At 38.7% G+C, this 17,403-nt stretch overlaps 2 protein-coding genes across 10 annotated transcripts in view; one reads left to right on the plus strand and one right to left on the minus strand.

The window, feature by feature from the left end:
- Positions 1-17,403, plus strand: part of IMMP1L (inner mitochondrial membrane peptidase subunit 1) — a 130,605-nt gene that overhangs the window by 55,640 nt on the left and 57,562 nt on the right. The window lies entirely within an intron of this gene.
- Positions 390-17,403, minus strand: part of DNAJC24 (DnaJ heat shock protein family (Hsp40) member C24) — a 90,916-nt gene continuing 73,902 nt past the window's right edge. The window contains exon 6 of one of the 2 annotated variants that reach the window (XM_055282046.2): positions 390-722. In XM_055282046.2, coding sequence (XP_055138021.1) covers positions 537-722 — 186 coding nt within the window. In that variant the 3' untranslated portion in view covers positions 390-536. The remainder of the gene's footprint in view (positions 723-17,403) is intronic. The other variant, XM_055282050.2, reaches the window with a different exon arrangement.

Raw genomic sequence — 17,403 nt, forward strand, 5'->3', positions numbered from 1 at the left:
GTTAAAGATGATAGTGTGCTGTCAGGTAACATATTTGTCTACTATTGCTTTCATCATGGACACTGTATCCTCTTCTCCTTAAAAAACGTTGATTTTCCATTTAGTTTCACCTTCATATGACTATTAGCATTTCCTGAGATATTCTAGTCACTTCTAAATTACTTTAGCATCATGTGTGTACTTGAAACCAGAAATGATATCAACAGACAGAACAAATAAATAGCATCTTCTATGTATTTAAATACCAAATCATCGTTGTTGATTTCTTTTTAAGAGTTATTACAGGAGGATGTCTGTACAAAAGGATTCAGATAAAGTCTCTGCTAAGTAATCAGAGAAGATAACCAGCACTGTAAGATGTAAATTTTTTAAATCTTCTATTCAAGGAAAATATTCATTGAATTTTGTTTTTGTTTTTAATTGACATATAATAATCGTACATTATTTATGGGGTATAGTGTGATGTTTCAATACGAATATACATGGTATAAAAATGAAGTTAGGATATTTACCATATCCATCATCTTATGTATTTTTTATTTCCTTGTAGTGAGAACATTCAAAATCCTCTCTTTCCGTTTTTTTTTTTTTTTTTTTTTTTTGACATGGTCTTGCTCTGTTGCCCAAGCTGGAGTGCAGTGGCACGATCTCAGTTCACTGCAGCCTCCTCCTCCAGGGCTCAGATGCTCCTCCCACATCAGCCTTCTGAGTAGCTCCTTCAGCTGTTTTGAAATACACAACACAATATTGTTAACCATAATCACCCTACTCTGTGGTAGAACACCAGTAGGGTGTTCTATTATCAAGTTTTTATATGTTTGATAAATGTACAAATTATATGACATTGCCATTTTGTTCCAGGTGTATTCCATTCACTTTTGTTGGACAAATTTATAAGTAGACAGTACATCATTCTAATAATCTTGGTCAGCACTTATTTTGTGCTTCCTCCATACTGTTGAGAATCTTTTCAAAGGTTAACTTATTTAATTATCACAACAGCAACCCAATGGGTAGGTAATAGTACTTTACTGATAGGTAATCTAAAGAAGGAGGCTAAATAAATTGCCTAATTTCAAACAGTGAGAGGAAGAATTAGGATTGAAACACATATAGTGGCTTCAGAATCTGTAACCCTCACGATGCCACTACTACTTCTTTTTTTTTTTTTTTTTTTTTTCTGGGACTTTTTTTTTTTTATTATACTTTAGGGTTTTAGGGTACATGTGCACAATGTGCAGGTTTGTTACATATGTATCCATGTGCCATGTTGATTTCCTGCACCCATTAACTCGTCATTTAGCATTAGGTGTATCTCCTAATGCTGTCCCTCCCCCCTCCCCCCACCCCACAACAGTCCCCGGAGCGTGATGTTCCCCTTCCTGTGTCCATGAGTTCTCATTGTTCAATTCCCACCTATGAGTGAGAACATGCGGTGTTTGGTTTTTTGTCCTTGTGATAGTTTACTGAGAATAATGTTTTCCAGTTTCATCCATGTCCCTACAAAGGACACGAACTCATCATTTTTTATGGCTGCATAGTATTCCATGGTGTATATGTGCCACATTTTCTTAATCCAGTCTATCGTTGTTGGACATTTGGGTTGGTTCCAACTCTTTGCTATTGTGAATAGTGCCGCAATAAACATACGTGTGCATGTGTCTTTATAGCAGCATGATTTATAGTCCTTTGGGTATATACCCAGTAATGGGATGGCTGGGTCAAATGGTATTTCTAGTTCGAGATCCCTGAGGAATCGCCACACTGACTTCCACAATGGTTGAACTAGTTTACAGTCCCACCAACAGTGTAAAAGTGTTCCTATTTCTCCACATCCTCTCCAGCACCTGTTGTTTCCTGATTTTTTAATGATGGCCATTCTAACTGGTGTGAGATGGTATCTCACTGTGGTTTTGATTTGCATTTCTCTGATGGCCAGTGATGAGGAGCATTTCTTCATGTGTTTTTTGGCTGCATAAATGTCTTCTTTTGAGAAGTGTCTGTTCATGTCCTCTGCCCACTTTTTGATGGGGTTGTTTGTTTTTTTCTTGTAAATTTGTTTGAGTTCATTGTAGATTCTGGATATTAGCCCTTTGTCAGATGAGTAGGTTGCAAAAATTTTCTCCCATTGTGTAGGTTGCCTGTTCACTCTGATGATAGTTTCTTTTGCTGTGCAGAAGCTCTTTAGTTTAATTAGATCCCATTTGTCAATTTTGGCTTTTGTTGCCATTGCTTTTGGTGTTTTAGACATGAAGTCCTTGCCCACGCCTATGTCCTGAATGGTATTGCCTAGGTTTTCTTGTAGGATTTTAATGGTTTTAGGTCTAACATATAAGTCTTTAATCCATCTTGAATTAATTTTTGTATAAGGTGTAAGGAAGGGATCCAGTTGCAGCTTTCTACATATGGCTAGCCAGTTTTCCCAGCACCATTTATTAAATAGGGAATCCTTTCCCCATTTCTTGTTTTTGTCAGGTTTGTCAAAGATCAGATAGTTGTAGCTATGCGGCATCATTTCTGAGGGCTCTGTTCTGTTCCATTGATCTATGTCTCTGTTGTGGTACCAGTACCATGCTGTTTTGGTTACTGTAGCCTTGTAGTATAGTTTAAAGTCAGGTAGCGTGATGCCTCCAGCTTTGTTCTTTTGGCTTAGGATTGACTTGGCGATGCGGGCTCTTTTTTGGTTCCATATGAACTTTAAAGTAGTTTTTTCCAATTCTGTGAAGAAAGTCATTGGTAGCTTGATGGGGATGGCATTGAATCTATAAATTACCTTGGGCAGTATGGCCATTTTCACAATATTGATTCTTCCAACCCATGAGCATGGAATGTTCTTCCATTTGTTTGTATCCTCTTTTATTTCATTGAGCAGTGGTTTGTAGTTCTCCTTGAAGAGGTCCTTCACATCCCTTGTAAGTTGGATTCCTAGGTATTTGATTCTCTTTGAAGCAATTGTGAATGGGAGTTCACTCATGATTTGGCTCTCTGTTTGTCTGTTATTGGTGTACAAGAATGCTTGTGATTTTTGTACATTAATTTTGTATCTTGAGACTTTGCTGAAGTTGCTAATCAGCTTAAGGAGATTTTGGGCTGAGACAATGGGGTTTTCTAGATATACAACCATGTCATCTGCAAACAGGGACAATTTGACTTCCTCTTTTCCTAATTGAATACCCTTTATTTCCTTCTCCTGCCTGATTGCTCTGGCCAGAACTTCCAGCACTATGTTGAATAGGAGCGGTGAGAGAGGGCATCCCTGTCTTGTGCCAGTTTTCAGAGGGAATGCTTCCAGTTTTTGCCCATTCAGTATGATATTGGCTGTGGGTTTGTCGTAGATAGCTCTTATTATTTTGAGATACGTCCCATCAATACCTAATTTATTGAGAGTTTTTAGCATGAAGGGTTGTTGAATTTTGTCAAAGGCCTTTTCTGCATCTATTGAGATAATCATGTGGTTTTTGTCTTTGGTTCTGTTTATATGCTGGATTACATTTATTGATTTGCGTATGTTGAACCAGCCTTGCATCCCAGGGATGAAGCCCACTTGATCATGGTGGATAAGCTTTTTGATGTGCTGCTGGATTCGGTTTGCCAGTATTTTATTGAGGATTTTTGCATCAATGTTCATCAAGGATATTGGTCTGAAATTCTCTTTTTTGGTTATGTCTCTGCCAGGTTTTGGTATCAGGACGATGCTGGCTTCGTAAAATGTGTTAGGGAGGATTCCCTCTTTTTCTATCGATTGGAATAGTTTCAGAAGGAATGGTACCAGTTCCTCCTTGTACCTCTGGTAGAATTCAGCTGTGAATCCATCAGGTCCTGGACTCTTTTTGGTTGGTAAGCTATTGATTATTGCCACAATTTCAGAACCTGTTATTGGTCTATTCAGAGATTCAACTTCTTCCTGGTTTAGTCTTGGGAGGGTGTATTTGTCGAGGAATTTATCCATTTCTTCTAGATTTTCTAGTTTATTTGCATAGAGGTGTTTGTAGTATTCTCTGATGGTAGATTGTATTTCTGTGGGATCGGTGGTGATATCCCCTTTTTCGTTTTTTATTGCATCTATTTGATTCTTCTCTCTTTTCTTCTTTATTAGTCTTGCTAGCGGTCCATCAATTTTGTTGATCTTTTCAAAAAACCAGCTCCTGGATTCATTAATTTTTTGAAGGGTTTTTTGTGTCTCTATTTCCTTCAGTTCTGCTCTGATTTTAGTTATTTCTAGCCTTCTGCTAGCTTTTGAATGTGTTTGCTCTTGCTTTTCTAGTTCTTTTAATTGTGATGTTAGGGTGTCAATTTTGGATCTTTCCTGCTGTCTCTTGTGGGCATTTAGTGCTATAAATTTCCCTCTACACACTGCTTTGAACGTGTCCCAGAGATTCTGGTATGTTGTGTCTTTGTTCTCGTTGGTTTCAAAGAACATCTTTATTTCTGCCTTCATTTCATTATGTACCCAATAGTCATTCAGGAGCAGGTTGTTCAGTTTCCATGTAGTTGAGCGGTTTTGACTGAGTTTCTTGATCCTGAGTTCTAGTTTGATTGCACTGTGGTCTGAGAGACAGTTTGTTATAATCTCTGTTCTTTTACATTTGCTGAGAAGAGCTTTACTTCCAACTATGTGGTCAATTTTGGAATAGGTGTGGTGTGGTGCTGAAAAAAATGTATATTCTGTTGATTTGGGGTGGAGAGTTCTGTAGATGTCTATTAGGTCCACTTTATATAGAGCTGAGTTCAATTCCTGGATATCCTTGTTAACTTTCTGTCTCGTTGATCTGTCTAATGCTGACAGTGGGGTGTTAAAATCTCCCATTATTATTGTGTGGGAGTTTAAGTCCCTTTGTAGGTCACTCAGGACTTGCTTTATGAATCTGGGTGCTCCTGTGTTGGGTGCATATATATTTAGGATAGTTAGCTCTTCTTGTTGAATTGATCCCTTTACCATTATGTAATGGCCTTCTTTGTCTCTTTTGATCTTTGTTGGTTTAAAGTCTATTTTATCAGAGACTAGGATTGCAACCCCTGCCTTTTTTTGTTTTCCAGTTGCTTGATAGATCTTCCTCCATCCCTTTATTTTGAGTCTATGTGTGTCTCTGCACGTGAGATGGGTTTCCTGAATACAGCACACTGATGGGTCCTGACTCCTTATCCAGTTTGCCAGACTGTGTCTTTTGATTGGAGCATTTAGCCCATTTACATTTAACGTGAATATTGTTATGTGTGAATCTGATCCTGTCATTATGATGTTAGTTGGTTATTTTGCTCGTTAGTTGCTATAGTTTCTTCCTAGCCTCGATGGTCTTTACAATTTGGCATGTTTTTGCAGGGGCTGGTACCGGTTGTTCCTTTCCATGTTTAGTGCTTCCTTCAGGAGCTCTTTTAGGGCAGGCCTGGTGGTGACAAAATCACTCAGCGTTTGCTTGTCTGTAAAGTATTTTATTTCTCCTTCACTTATGAAGCTTAGTTTGGCTGGATAGGAAATTCTGGGTTGAAAATTCTTTTCTTTAAGAATGTTGAATATCGGCCCCGACTCTCTTCTGGCTTGTAGAGTTTCTGCTGAGAGATCAGCTGTTAGTCTGATGGGCTTCCCTTTGTGGGTAACCCAACCTTTCTCTCTGGCTGCCCTTAACATTTTTTCCTTCATTTCAACTTTGGTGAATCTGACAATTATGTGTCTTGGAGTTGCCCTTCTCGAGGAGTATCTTTGTGGCGTTCTCTGTATTTCCTGAATCTGAATGTTGGCCTGCCTTGCTAGATTGGGGAAGTTCTCCTGGATAATATCTTGCAGAGTGTTTTCCAACTTGGTTCCATTCTCCCCGTCATTTTCAGGTACACCAATCAGACGTAGGTTTGGTCTTTTCACATAGTCCCAAATTTCTTGGAGGCTTTGTTCATTTCTTTTTATTCTTTTTTCTCTAAACTTCCCTTCTCTCTTCATTTCATTCATTTCATCTTCCATCAGCGATACCCTTTCTTCCAGTTGATCGCATCTGCTACTGAGGCTTCTGCATTCTTCGCGTAGTTCTCGAAACTTGGCTTTCAGCTCCATCATCTCCTTTAAGCCCTTCTCTCCATTGGTTATTCTAGTTATCCATTCTTCTAATTTTTTTTCAAAGTTTTTAACTTCTTTGCTATTGTTTTGAATTTCCTCTCGTAGCTCAGAGTAGTTTGATCGTCTGAAGCTTTCTTCTCTCAACTCATCAAAGTCATCCTCCATCCAGCTTTGTTCCGTTGCTGGTGAGGAACTGCGTTCCTTTAGAGGAGGAGAGGTGCTCTGTTTTTTAGAGTTTCCAGTTTTTTTGGTCTGTTTTTTCCCCATCTTTGTGGTTTTGTCTACTTTTTGTCTTCGATGATGGTGATGTACAGATGGGTTTTTGGTGTGGATGTCCTTTCTGTTTGTTAATTTTCCTTCTACCAGACAAGACCCTCAGCTGCAGGTCTGTTGAAGTTTACTAGAGGTCCACTCCAGACCCTGTTTGGCTGTGTGTCAGCACCGGTGGCTGCAGAACAGCGGATTTTCGTGAGACCACAAATTCAGCTGTCTGATAGTTCCTCTGAAAGTTTTGTCTCAGAGGAGTACCCGGTTGAATGAGGTGTCAGTCTGTCCCTACTGGGGGGGTGCCTCCCAGTTAGGCTGCTCAGGGGTGAGGGACCCGCTTTAGGAGGCAGTCTGTCCGTTCTCAGATCTCCAGCTGCGTGCTGGGAGAACCACTACGCTCTTCAAAGCTGTCAGTCAGACAGGGACATTTAAGGCTGTGGAGGTTCTCGCTGAGTTTTTGTTTGTCTGTGCCCTGCCCCCAGAGGTGGAGCCTACAGAGGCAGGCCGGCCTCCTTGAGCTGTGATGGGCCCCACCCAGTTCGAGCTTCCTGGCTGCTTTGTTTACCTAAGCAAGCCTGGGCAATGGCGGGCGCCCCTCCCCCAGCCTCGTTACCTCCGTGCAGCGTGATCTCAGACTGCTGTGCTAGCAATCAGCAAGACTCTGTGGGCATAGGACCCTCCGAGCCAGGTGCGGGACACAATCTCCTAGTGTGCCGTTTTCCAGGCCCGTTGGAAAAGCGCAGTATTAGGACGGGACTGACCCGATATTCCAGGTGCCGTCTGTTTCCCCTTTCTTTGACTAGGAAAGGGAACTCCCTGACCCCTTGCGCTTCCCGAGTGAGGCAGTGCCTCGCCCTGCTTCGGCTCGCGCACAGTGCGCTTCACCGACTGTCCTGCACCCACTGTTAGGCACTCCCTAGTGAGATGAAACCGGTACCTCAAGCAGAAATGCAGAAATCACCCGTCTTCTGTGTCGCTGGGGCTGGGAGCTGGAGACCGGAGCTGTTCCTATTCGGCCATCTTGCGACAGCCTCTAAATTTCATTCCCAAAATCCCACGCTTGGAGAAGACAACCCAAGTACCCTGGGGCCAAACTCCCTGTGATCTACTCGATTCCTGATTCCAAGAATAACAGTGAACTCCACTGCCCAGGGTGACTTATGACAGACAGCTGCCACCAAAGAGTTCACCTGGAGGTTTCTCCCGCCACTACTACTTCTTTCAGAATACCCTTTGCCTATCTATTCTGTTCCCATCTCATCAAATTATACTTACTTTAAAATGTATTTGTCTCTTATTTTTTAAAAAACACAGGGAAGTATTTCTGATCAGGGGCAGTATTGGTTCTGAAAGAGAAGCCATTGTTTTTGAGAGTTTCTCCCTTGCCAGTTTTTCTACGCTGGGTTAAAGTCCTAAGAATTGTGTAGCTATTACAGAACCGCTTTAGCAAATGTGTTCCATTAATCAAGGTGATTTATAACAAAATTTCATCGAAGTTTGAAGTGCTCTGAAAACATAGCCAAAATGTTCGCAGGGTTTACCCCTCTCGTGTGTCCCTTTTTTTAGCTATCTCAGAAGCACACTGATGCAATATTTTATGAAATGAGTTTCTTCCCCTTACCTCTGCATCCTCTAAGAAAAATCATTGTTGTTTATAAGATGAAGATACTGCTATTCATATCTTGATTGCGCTGCTTAATAAAATGAACAATATTAAAATGTTTTGAATTCCAGGCAAAAAAAGTTTATTCTTGTATATAGGTGCTTCAGAAAGCAAAACACCAAAATTGTTCATTGGAACTTAGCCTGTAGAGTTTAGCATATCAAAGAAATAGCATTGTTTGTAGGTTGGCAGAAAAGAACATAAACAAATCACTGGTTAAGTGATGTAGTGATGTGGGATCATTTTATTCTTTCCAGAGTTCTTTTTTGTTTGTTTGTTTTCCATTCCAGAGTTTTAAAAGACCACATGGCAAGCAACGCTTATGAATCAGCTTTATTTTTTACTGTTAGGTATTTGGAAACTAAGCAGTCCCTATTAAGATGCTGTTGCTGGCCGGCCACGGTTGCTCACGCCTGTAATCCCAGCACTTTGAGAGGCCAAGGCGGGCAGATCACCTGAGGTCAGGAGTTTGAGACCAGCCTGCCCAGCATGGCGAAACCCTGTCTCTGCTAAAAATACAAAAAATTAGCCAGGCGTGGTGGCAGGCGCCTGTCATCTCAGCTACTTGGGAGGCTGAGGCAGGAGAATTGCTTCAACCCAGGAGGCGGAGGTTGCAGTGAGTCGAGATCGCGCCACTGCACTGCAGCCTAGGCAACAAGAGCGAAACTCCGTCTCAAGAAAAGAAAAAAAAAAAGATGCCGTTTGCTTTGCTTATTTTGAAGATACTGAAGCCAATAATTCTTTCCTGGGGTTATGTATGAACTGAGCATTGGCTACTGTAAAGATATGAGATTAATTTGTGACTCTCAAAAGAAACAAATTGTCATGAGCTCAAACATCTTGAGTATCTTGCCTTTCTGTATATTCTACAGGAATTCCTCAGTTTGCTGCTAGAAGCCACTGCTTTATCAGAAAAAATAATTTAGTTGGAAGTAGGAGCATGTAGCAAATAAGAAATAAATAAAATCAGTTGCCATTCTCCTATTGGTTTGCACAGCAGGCAAAATGCAAAGTAAACCTCTATTTAATTCCCTCAGGGAATGTAGTGCCAGGGCTCAGAAATACACTAAAATTTTGTTATAAAGCCAATTAAAAGAAGAAGAAAACCACTTCATAATGTTTACTAGTATAATATTGTGTGATAATCCAGGACTATGCTTTTAATCCATGGGGTAACTATGGAATAGTTAGGCATTTTGAAATACGGTAAATTCCTATCAACAAACATGTTGTAAAATCTGCATCTAAACAAACTCCCCTGACACCACATCCTCCTATAGGGAAGAGTTGTGTATAGTTACTCCACTCTGAGCTTCATACTATTTTTTCGAACTCATTCCAGTTAGACTTTGGTCTCCACCACTTCATTGATGGTTCTTGTCAAAGTCCCTAATGACTTCTCTTGTTGTCTCTCCAGTGATCAACTCTCAGTCCTCATCATACTCGACCTATTGTTAGTATTCGAAATAGTTGTTCTCAAAACCTGGTTTCACTTAGTTTTTGGGACACTGCTTTTTCTAGGCTTTTTTCCTATCTTTCTTCTGAATTTCCTTTACTGGTTCCTCCTCATATCCAAACATTGGAATGACCTTCAAACCCTGGAGTTAACTAAAGGTTCATATTTTAAACTTCTGTTGTTTATCTACACTTACACTTTAGCTGACTTCATCCTGTCTCATGGTTTTATGTACAGTACTTTTTAACTTACTCTCAAATTTATATCAAGTATAACCTCTTCCCTGAACTCCAGAATCATGTCTAATTGTCTAATATCTTCACTTTAATGAATAATGGTCATCTCAGACTTACTGTATCCAAAGCTAAAATCCTGATTTTCTTTCCCAAAATGGCTCCTTCCATACACTTCCCATCACATGGGGAAGAAAACCCCATGCTACTTGTTCAGGCCACAAACCTTAGAGTTATCCTTACTCTCCTTCTCTTTTACCCTACATCCAATCCCTTAGCAAATCATGATTATACCTTCTATATATAACCAGAATCAAACCACGTTTTGACACTGTCACTGCTACCATCCATTAGTTTGCAAGATAAACTCATCTCTCATTTTGTTGCAATAATTTTTGAACTGTTTGCTTATACCCTTCCGATTTTCTGGCTTCTCTACCCTTTCCATTGATACTCTTCACACAGCAGCTAAGGTCATCCTTTTTGATGATGATGCTTTTTAAGAGCAATTATGTTACTCTTCCGCTTAAAGACAACAGTGGCTCCCGATCTCACTTACAGTAAAAGCCATAGGCCTTATGGTGGCCTGCAAGACCCTGCATAATCATTTTCCCTGCTGCCTTTCTCGTAATTACTGTGTCATTGGAACACAATCATGCCCATTCATTTATCTGTTGTCTGTGTTTGCTTTCTCTAAAATGTCAAAGTTGAATAGTTGTGACAGAAACTATATGGCTTGCAATGCCTGGACTATTTCCTATTTGTCTCTTTTCAGAAAAAGTTTGCTGACCCCCTGATCTAGAGCATAAGATTCTTGATGACAGGGACTCATTTTAATCGCAGTTGATTTCATATCATTTCAACTGTGATTTGGCAGCTAGTAGATTTTTTAAAATACTTGAAGAGTGGACAGATCTAGATATATATGAATAGGGTGCTAGTTTCTTTTCTACTTCTACTCCTTTTTTTCTACTAGTTTCTACTGCAAACTTGCTCCAAAGTAAATGCATGATGTTACAACTTCTCAGAAGATGTTCATGGAGCCCACCACACTGCTGATCTGGCCAATCTGTGGTCATTCTAGTCTTCATAGACTTGTAAGCTAAGCTATTTGCAATGGTAAGACTACCTGACCACCTTACACAATGGCAGGTGAAAGTTGTAGAAAATATTGGAATGTTCTTCTTACTGTGTACCAGGAGAGCAGAATGCTGATTAAATGTTTCTTTTCCTAAGCGACTGCTATTTAGGACTGCATATTTTTCAGGACTTTCTTTAAGCAGAATAAAAATTCACCAGGCTGTGAATTATCACTATGGAATACTGAGCTTAGTTAAGTTTCCTAAAGGCTCTGAATTGACTTATCACTGTGGAATACCGAACTTAGTTAAGATTAAGTCTCCTAAAGTATTGGGGGAATTGAGGTATGCTGGGCTTACCTTGTTCTCATTTTGAAGGAAGCTTTGGTGCCCCCGAAATGCTATGGTGGTTTTATTATGATGAAAGCTAAGTTGCCCTTGCAACATTCATTGCCTGCTAATTAGGTTGTGTGGTAATAAGAGTTTCTGCGTTTCTGCAGTCATACATGTGCCTTTTGGACATATTTAACTACTATACAGATAATTTATTCTTTTGGTCCTTTTATTGGTTTATTGGCTTAACAATGGGTAAAGTTGTTACCTGGAATTTATAAATTTCTCCTTCTAGGATTTTCTGTGGTTGTTCATTGTAAAATGAAGAATCATTTTTTAAATCTTTCAATTAAAACCTTATTTATTGAATTTTCATGTCTTAACCATAGTAGCTACCCTGTATTGAGAATAGACACATTAATAGAATATGATTATGGAAATTTCAGTGTATTCTGTGGTTAGTGTGGTTAGTGCATAGCAGTCTTTTGCTATTGTTACAGGAAACAAATCTGTACTTATTAGAAAAATCATGTTTTTACTTGGTTATCTGAGGGCTACCAAAGATATGTGGCTATTTAATTTAAAGGTTTTTGGTTGTCTTTGATACCATAGATGTCAGCGTTATACACAAAAGGTGAAACACTGTTCACCAAATAATAATCCATTACCACAGCAGAGTGATGGGAGGTGAATAAGGAATGTAGTTATTTCTTACGTTTTTCTTTGTGAATTGTAGAGTATGTTAACAACGTCATCATTATTACTGGCAGAAATGTAAGAAGTAGAGACAATTTTACATTTCAGAAAGAACTGATTAAGTGTTATCAGGATGTACTGGTGGTATAGTGTATTAAAAGGAGAACTTGGAAATGTAACAATATGGCAATAATAAAGCTATTTTGCAGTGTATTAGAAAATATTTAAATAAAACTGATGGACAACCTAAGAAACAATCTTACTAATTAGCATTACAAAATGGTCACTTTATATAGTTAACACTAATAGTCCTTTAATGTGTACTGTGTATTTAGGTTATAGTTCGAATCCCTGAATATTCTAAATGCTGTCTTTGTTTGTTTAAATGTCATTTCCCTTAGCTAAAAGTCAACCATCTGGTCTTCTATTACCACTTGTATTATAAACAGAAAAAAGTACTTCTCTGTAGAGAGAGGAATCATCAGATTGAAAGGGCTTGTGTATTATAAGCTGCTGATATACTAAATCCTTATGTCATTTAAATAGAAGAACTGCCTAATAATGTCACTTATTACAACTAGGGTATCTAAACAAGCGCCTTGTTTTTTGCAGACTATAGTGATAAAAACCTGTGCTACACATCCATTTCTCAGCAACGGCTCCTAGGATAATCAATCATGGCATACTGCTAATGCCTTGATTGCAGCTGATATGGAGGAAATATGTTTACTCTTTTGCTAAAGTGAAGTTCACTGCGGAGGTGACGTGACTTTTTCATTCTATAGCTAACACAATTCTGAAGATAAATTTCACTCATTGTTTACAAGTCTGAAGTGTTTTTGTTCAGATGTCAACACTAAAGAATAATCTTTGAGGCTCCTCGACTTAAAGTGTTTTCTGATGTGTTCTCCGAATATTTTCAGAATAATTTGAGCTTAGTTTAACAGTAATATGTAGTTTATAATAATCTTATTTTATAGTAGTATATTTTATTTTTATATGTTTGAAAAGATGTATATATGAAGATCAACATTTCTGTTGAAAGAGTAGCAGGTTGTCCTGAAATTTGTATGTGTTGCTCACCTAGAAATATTTTAACCACTCAAAAGTTAGAAGGTTAGTGCCATTGGTATGAATGTAGAGAGGCAGGATACAGTTGAGTAAAATGAAAATATTATATGTATTTTTATCTGCAAGTTATCTGGGACGTCTGTACTTTAAAGTTGCTTAAAAGTCATTTGCAAAAATTAAAGAACAAAATTGTAACACAGGTGTTCAGTGAAAGCATCTGAACCAGACTCCAAACTCTGTTGGTAGTAAGGAGAATATATTCCAAGTGTGATGTGGCTTCCTAATCTAAAACAATCTTTTTTATTTATTTATTTTTTTCCTTCGGAGACAGATTCTCACTCTGTCGCCCAGGTTGGACTGCAGTGCACAATCTTGGCTCACTGCAACCTCTGCCTTCCAGGTTCAAGCAATTCTCCTGCCTCAGCCTCCTGAGTAGCTGGGACTACAGGCGCTTGCCACCAGGCCTGGCTAATTTTTGTATTTTTAGTAGAGGCAGGGTTTCACCATATTGGGCAGGCTGGTCTCGAACTCCTGACCTCAAGTGATCCGCCTGCTTTGGCCTCCCAAAGTGCTGGGATTACAGATGTGAGCCACTGCGCCCGGGTGCTATAACAGTCTTTACTAGGTCTATTGGAAAAACTGCTGTTGAGTAGGTGAAATATATTCAACTCCCTTTTGGAATAAGCAAGTAAATGAAGTTTTGATGTTACCACTTTGGGTAATTAAAATTTGACAGGTTTTTGTGAACAACTTAATCTTAGCCCATAAAAGTATTCTCACCAAACCAAACAATTCTCTACTTAAAACAAGAATGAAAAAAAGGAAAAACAGATACAAAAGCTGGTATGCATATTATAAAATGGCTAAAGATGTTAAATTAGCAAGAAAATATTGGCATTACAAGTTATTATACTGCCAACCTGGACGTTAGGGTGTTTTCCTCCTGGGACAGAATTTTCATAATTACTTTAAGAAAATGTATAAATCACTTAGTATGGCACAGCTAGTGCTTGTATCCAACTAAACACAAATGCAGAGCTAACAAGAAAAGGAGACTAAGCAGTATTTAACAAAGTACTTACAATTATAGGCAATTTAAAATTCTTGGATGCAACTTAAGATTCTCATCTACTTTGTGTACATTATGTATGATTCTTGAAAGCAAGAAGGATTAGAGAAACCTCTGTTGTCTAAAGAGACTTGAAATTTGACCTGACTTCCCAGTGTAAGGAAAGTCAAAGTAGGTCTAGGGACACAGACTGAGACTGATAATGGACTTCTGACCCCACACCAATCCTAGCACTCACACATCTTCCTTAATGAGGCTGCCTCAGAAGCAGCCAGACCACTGGACTTGGGAGGGGGGACATCTAAGGGTAGACTGGGAGAGAAGACTTAAATAGCTTTCAGGAGGCTATAGGAGTATACAAAATTTGCCAGACATTAACCTCTCAACTTTCTTTTTTGATGTGTGCATTCATTAATTCCACAGACACTTACTGAGCACTTACTTGAGGGCCAGTACATGTTAGGGTAGTCATCTTTACCCCCAGCAACACCAATAGAACTTTCTGAAATAATGGAAATATCCTGTATCTGTGCTGTCCAATATGGTAGCCACTAGGCACACATGGCTGTTGAGCACATGAAGCATGGCTAGTGTGTCTGAGGAACTGAATTCTTAATTTTATGTTATTTTAAAATTTAGATAGCCATATATATGACCAGTGGCTGCCATATTGGACAGTGTAACTTTAGGAGGTTATAGTTAAGTTGGAGGAATAGACGAAATTACAGTATGACATAATAGAATTAGGCACAAGGTGCTTTGATAAGACACAAGGATATTTATCCAGACTGGGTTAGATGGGATTTTTCCAGAATGGGAAAGTGAAACCTGAGTTGAAGTTTTAAAGGGTAAGTAGGAGTTAGTCAAAGAAAGCAGCATATTCTGAAGGCCTAGAAGTAAGTATAGCATTGTGCTTTTGGGGAACTGCCAAAAGAAAGAGTTCCAGTGTATGGCACATATAGTAGGAGGGATGAGTAGTAAGAAGAGATAAAAATGAAAGGTAGAAGCCAAGCATGGTAGTCTGTTACATGGGACGATGGCTTGAACCCAGGAGCTCAAAGTCAACCTGAGCAATATAGCAAGAGCCCATCCCTAAAAATAAGAATTAAACAAAGCTCAGTTCCTGTTGTGTTTCAAGCAGGCGAATAACATGATCAGGCTTAGTTTTTATTTAGTTTCTGTGGGGCCATTCTGATGTTAGTGTAGACTATTAGAGGATGGCTAGGATTAGGAGAGCCTGAAGGCAGAGAGACCAGTTAATAGGCTGTGAGTGAGGCATAACTGAGATAATAACATCGAGAATAGAAAGAAGTACAAAGATTGCAGAAAGATTAAGGAAATAATCTAGACAAGATTAGATGCTGGAAGAAAGGGAATTGAAGGGCTTAAAAATGACACCCAAGTTGTTAGTTTTTGCCACAGGGTGGGTGGTACAATAAAATAGGGTTGTTGGGGGAGATGTTAATTTGGGAAATGGAAAGAAGATATATACAATTTTGGACAAGTGTAGAAGTCTACTAATAAGATTAAGGTAGATTATATTTTAAATTAATACTGTGGCAATTAAATTTTATAGCAAGTAGCAAAAAAGTACTGCTTTCCCCAGATGATATCTGGATGCTTTGCGATTCCCTCTTTGATGTCCATAGTCTGTTTTTGTCTCCTAGTCAAAACAGTGTTTTGATGCACTTAGCCCTAGATCATTCTTACTTTTTAAAGATCTTCAGCTATTCTCTTTGTATCATGCATCATCACTAAAAAATGCCGTCTGTCTCGTGCCACTGCACTCCAGCCTGGGCAATAGAGTGAGACTCTGTCTCAAAAAAAAAAAAAGTCATCTGTCATCCACCTGCCTAATTTGCAATTTTGTATTCACAAACCTAGATTTTATTCTAAATAATCTGCTGGGTTTAGTACATTAGAGTTGTGTTTTGATGAGTAAAACACAAGCAGGAGAAGTCTCTGTCAAATATATTCAACAATGCCTGTTTTTAAAAAAATGCATCAGTAACATCAAGTAAAAAAATACCTACATATTTAATTTTAATCATTTCTTTTTTGAAGTATGGCAACCTTTCTACTGGTAATCTATTTCTAATACCCTTTCAGATATAAATCTGTTTTTCTGGCCAATCTCTATATGAAGCAGCTATGCACAGCAACAACAGGAGATTGAAAAGAGCTACAGAGATTCATCTGTAGCAATAAATCCATATAGGATGAGTTTGGATTTGGGGAAGAATTAAGTGGAGTGCCAGGAATAAAACTTTTGGTGGAAACATATCAGTACATATTGTGTACAGTATGCATCTGATTTACTGTTCAGAACTTTTTCTGAGAGCATGAGAAAACTCATTATTGTAATACTTACCACCATTTTCTACTACAGTCTGAAATACCCTTTGTTGAATTAAGTTGGGCTCATCCTTTGGAAGGAAAGCAAGTATATAGATCAAGCTGTATTAAAGTGAAAGTGCAGAGATAGTCTTAGAATGAGAATATAAAGTGCTTCTTTTAAATCCGAATCTCAAAATAGTAGGTAACATTGTATTTACAAAGAGACAGAGGTAAAAGACTGGGACAATAGTATTGGGAGGTGTGGATAGAAAGGCCTATAAACTGGCTTCAGTCCCAACCCTCTTCTCCATCTCCTACATTCTGACTAGTTGGTAAATGGTTCTGAAGAAGTGGATACTTGATAAGGGCCTAAGCATTCAATATTTAATAAACATTGCTTGATGAGCATGCCCATTTAAGTTCGAGACCAGCATAGTGAAACCCTGTGTCTACTAAAAATACAAAAATTAGCCAGGCGTGGTGGCGCACGCCTGTAATCTCAGCTACTCTTGAGGCTGAGGCAGGGGAATTGCTTGAACCCAGGCGGCAGAGGTTGCAGTGAGCCAAGATCATGCCATGGCACTCCAACCTGGGCAACAGAGCAAGACTCCGTCTCAGAAAAAAAAAAAAAAAGAATAGAAATGTTAGTTCTTACTGCTAATCCAGGATTTTATCTTAAAAACTGAATTTCATTAAATTAGGTGGCATAATTGATGTGGTACTTACTCATAATTAATGTACATTTTTAATTATATTGGATTCAAGTCAAAGACTTGGGTAACACCAGAGCTATATAATTGAATATAGTGTAAAAGAAAATAACCAGAAACATAAAATAGCAAAGCACAGTTAACTTTGCAGAGATCTGGGTAGACTGCCTAGGAAACCAGGGACAAAGAAAGCCCAATAGACATAATTCACACTGGTAAATGTGGTAGCTGCTAGTAAGTGCTCTTACTGCTTCCTGGGTGCCAGGAGTCTTGTTTCATTTGGTTCTCATAGTATTTCTGTAAGGTATTTATTAGTCTCAGTTGTATAGATGAGGTTTAAATAACTTGCCTGAGGTGCTTAACTAGTATGCAAAGCTGTATTTGGAACTCAGGACTATGTGTGACTGAGTGGACTGTATTTTTAACCACTATCCTAAACAACC

This window comes from Symphalangus syndactylus, chromosome 6 (assembly GCF_028878055.3).
Source record: "Symphalangus syndactylus isolate Jambi chromosome 6, NHGRI_mSymSyn1-v2.1_pri, whole genome shotgun sequence".
Taxonomy (NCBI): Eukaryota; Metazoa; Chordata; class Mammalia; order Primates; family Hylobatidae; genus Symphalangus; species Symphalangus syndactylus.